Source organism: Adiantum capillus-veneris, chromosome 13, assembly GCF_014529385.1.
Source record: "Adiantum capillus-veneris isolate H3 chromosome 13, ASM1452938v2, whole genome shotgun sequence".
In the NCBI taxonomy this organism is placed as follows: Eukaryota; Viridiplantae; Streptophyta; class Polypodiopsida; order Polypodiales; family Pteridaceae; genus Adiantum; species Adiantum capillus-veneris.
The window spans coordinates 7728242-7730920 of record NC_140943.1 but is presented as its reverse complement, the minus strand read 5'-3'; the positions used below and the strand labels follow the sequence as shown (position 1 = coordinate 7730920).

General features: G+C 45.7%; 1 protein-coding gene across 1 annotated transcript; it reads left to right on the top strand.

Annotated features, from left to right (window-relative positions):
- Positions 1 to 389: 389 nt before the first annotated feature.
- On the top strand, positions 390 to 2411 carry LOC147443567 (gamma-glutamyl peptidase 3-like). Its single transcript, XM_086526385.1, has 4 exons — positions 390 to 1110; positions 1455 to 1613; positions 1751 to 1918; positions 2094 to 2411. The coding sequence occupies exons 1-4, from the start codon at positions 664 to 666 to the stop codon at positions 2235 to 2237; spliced, it is 918 nt and encodes a 305-aa protein (XP_086382511.1). The 5' UTR covers positions 390 to 663; the 3' UTR covers positions 2238 to 2411.
- The last annotated feature ends 268 nt before the right edge of the window (positions 2412 to 2679 follow it).

Here is a 2679-nt window from a genome sequence, read left to right as displayed (position 1 = left end):
GTGACCATTTTTTTTGTTGTGGGGAATTATGCTCAGGTCTTTCTGCGTCGATACAAATAGTGAGTGGGGATGCCGCCAAGACTACAGTAAAGGTCATTGAGAGAGAGAGAGAGAGAGAGAGAGAGAGAGAGGCACAGGCTAGGCTAATAATCTTGGACGCTGTCTCCCTCTCTCTTAACAGTGAGTTGTGCTTTGGTGCGATTCTGGCATTTGGGAAAGCATGCTGTCCCCGCCCCCGAAACGGAACGTGCAATAAGCAGCTCGAGTCGCTCTCTCTCTCTCTCTCTCTCTCTCTCTCTCTCTCACACACACACACACACACACACACAGGCGCGCGCACAAACCCACATTTGTCCTCGCTCGGACAGAGACGCATCCTCGACTCCTCGTTCTCTTTTTCTCCCACACCTACTCTAATCACGCAGCAAAGGGTGCTGCTGCATGCGGGGGCCCTCTCATCCAAATTCCAAAGATAGTTATTGGTTTTGACAGTGAGCTCCACAGATCTAGCTTTTACCTGCCGTCTTGTCATGGTTTTTTTAAGCCATCCAAGGTACTGTTCTGGGGACAGCAGGGCCTTGTATAAGGGCTTGGCATGACCCTGCAGTGTCCCCCAACTCCACCAATTCGCCTCTTGTAGTTTTAGAGCTCAGAGCAGTCATTATGGGGGCCGAAGCATTCATCACACAAGAGCCAGTCAGGGATGCCTCCAATGCATTCATTACACTAGAGCCAGTGAGGGATGCTCACAATGCATTCATTACACAAGAGCCAGTCACAGATGCCGATAATGTGACAACTGGCAAGAGCCGCATGTATGCCATCCTCGTTGCCGGCCATGCAACTGACTACCTGCGAAAGCTGTATGGCGGCCTGGCCGGCTTGTTTGAGCAACTGCTGAGTGATTTAGAAGAGACATGGCACATCTTTCGCGTGGTCGATGGTGAGTTCCCCTCCGATGAGAATGTGCGCAACTATGAGGGCTTTGTAATCACTGGAAGTCGGTATGATGCTCACAGCAATGAGCCTTGGGTGTTGCAACTCTGCAAATTAGTCCAAAAGCTGCATTTTGAGAAGATAAAGCTTCTTGGTATCTGCTTTGGACACCAGGTAATATGACTTGCCACATTGAACTCCTTATGTAATTCAGTTTGGTCTCTTCCTGGTTATGATACTAAAACGTGTGTACTTGCAATTGATATGGCAAGAGACCTTTGACTCATTCTTACCCGACGACCTGGGATGGGTTTTGTCTCTCATGGCAAGCTCAAGTGGGTTTGAAGGACATAAGTGTCATTGTGGGTTTACGTTCTGCTTGCCACTGAGCATAGCCTCATGTCTTGCATCAAGTGCATACAAAAAGAGCGAAAGTACACTGCGGCATGGCATGTTTTGGTGATATTGACTTGTTCATTGTGGCGTTTCATGTTATTGAGGAAACAATCTACCTGCAGGTGATAGCCCGTGCTCTTGGAGGGCAGACAGGAAGGTCTGAGCATGGTTGGGAGGTTGGCCTACGGCGAGTTTCTGTTATGAATGCCTTCTACAATAAGTTGTATGCAGAAGCCAGTTTCCCATCGAGCCCAGTTATTCTTGAGATACATCAAGACCAGGCAAGATGCTCATTTCTCGTTGTGCAAAATCACTATTAAATACATATCTACACACACCTAGGGGCTCATATGTCGCATTTGCCCATCTTTCAGCATGTGTATGCCCACACGGAATTTAACCAGTCATCTTTGAGCAGGTACTTGAGCTTCCACCCAATGGGGAGTTGCTTGCATCCACAGAGAAAACAAGCATTTGGATGTATGCAGTGGAGGACCACATCTTGTGTATCCAAGGCCACCCCGAGTTCACAGAAGACATTGCTATGAACATTCTTTATGTGTGTTTAAACGAAAACCTTATGCCAGTAAGTCAGCTATCTAGTGGGAGTGTGTGTCGGTTTGGTTTTCTCAAGAGCACAATATGCAGAACTTCCCATTGCAATGGTGTTTTACAAAAGATTTGCACAAAACATTGTACGTGGTAGAACTCTGTTGCACAAAAGCTCACCTTTGAGTTTGTTTGCGATGGTTTTACTACAGGAGGAAGTTGTGAGTGGAGCGAGGCAGTCCTTCATAGAAGCGAAAGCAGACCATGAGGCGTTCAAGCAACTATGCAAAGCCTTCCTCAAGGCCACACCTTCCACGAACTTACCTATTGAGTTTGGTTTAGAACTCACAGATTAACTATATTATTGTATTGATATGGATTAACATCAAGATAATGCGTACCAACTTGATTGAATTGCAGTTGGTTGCTTAAGCAAATTGGTGGGGGAGCCCTACTTTACTTAATATGTTGGTACCTGTACGACAAAGGCAATGCGCCGTCATATAGTAATACAGAAGTTTTAACAGGTCTCTGAGGGTTTTTTGTTGGGTTCTATGTGCACTTGGAGCTTTTGGCAAGGTGGCATGGTGTTGGGTTATTTGTGCAGCAATGCCCCTGTTGTGAAAGTATTTTATTAAAAGAGGTTGATCTTGAAAGATTGGCAGGCTAAATATTGATTAACTCTACCCAAATTTGTATGTGGTCTTGAACTTCTTTGCCATCATTATACTCACTTGAATGGTAATTTGTGCTTTGAATAGGTGTAGTGATTGTATTAGATTGTCGATTCAACTCTCG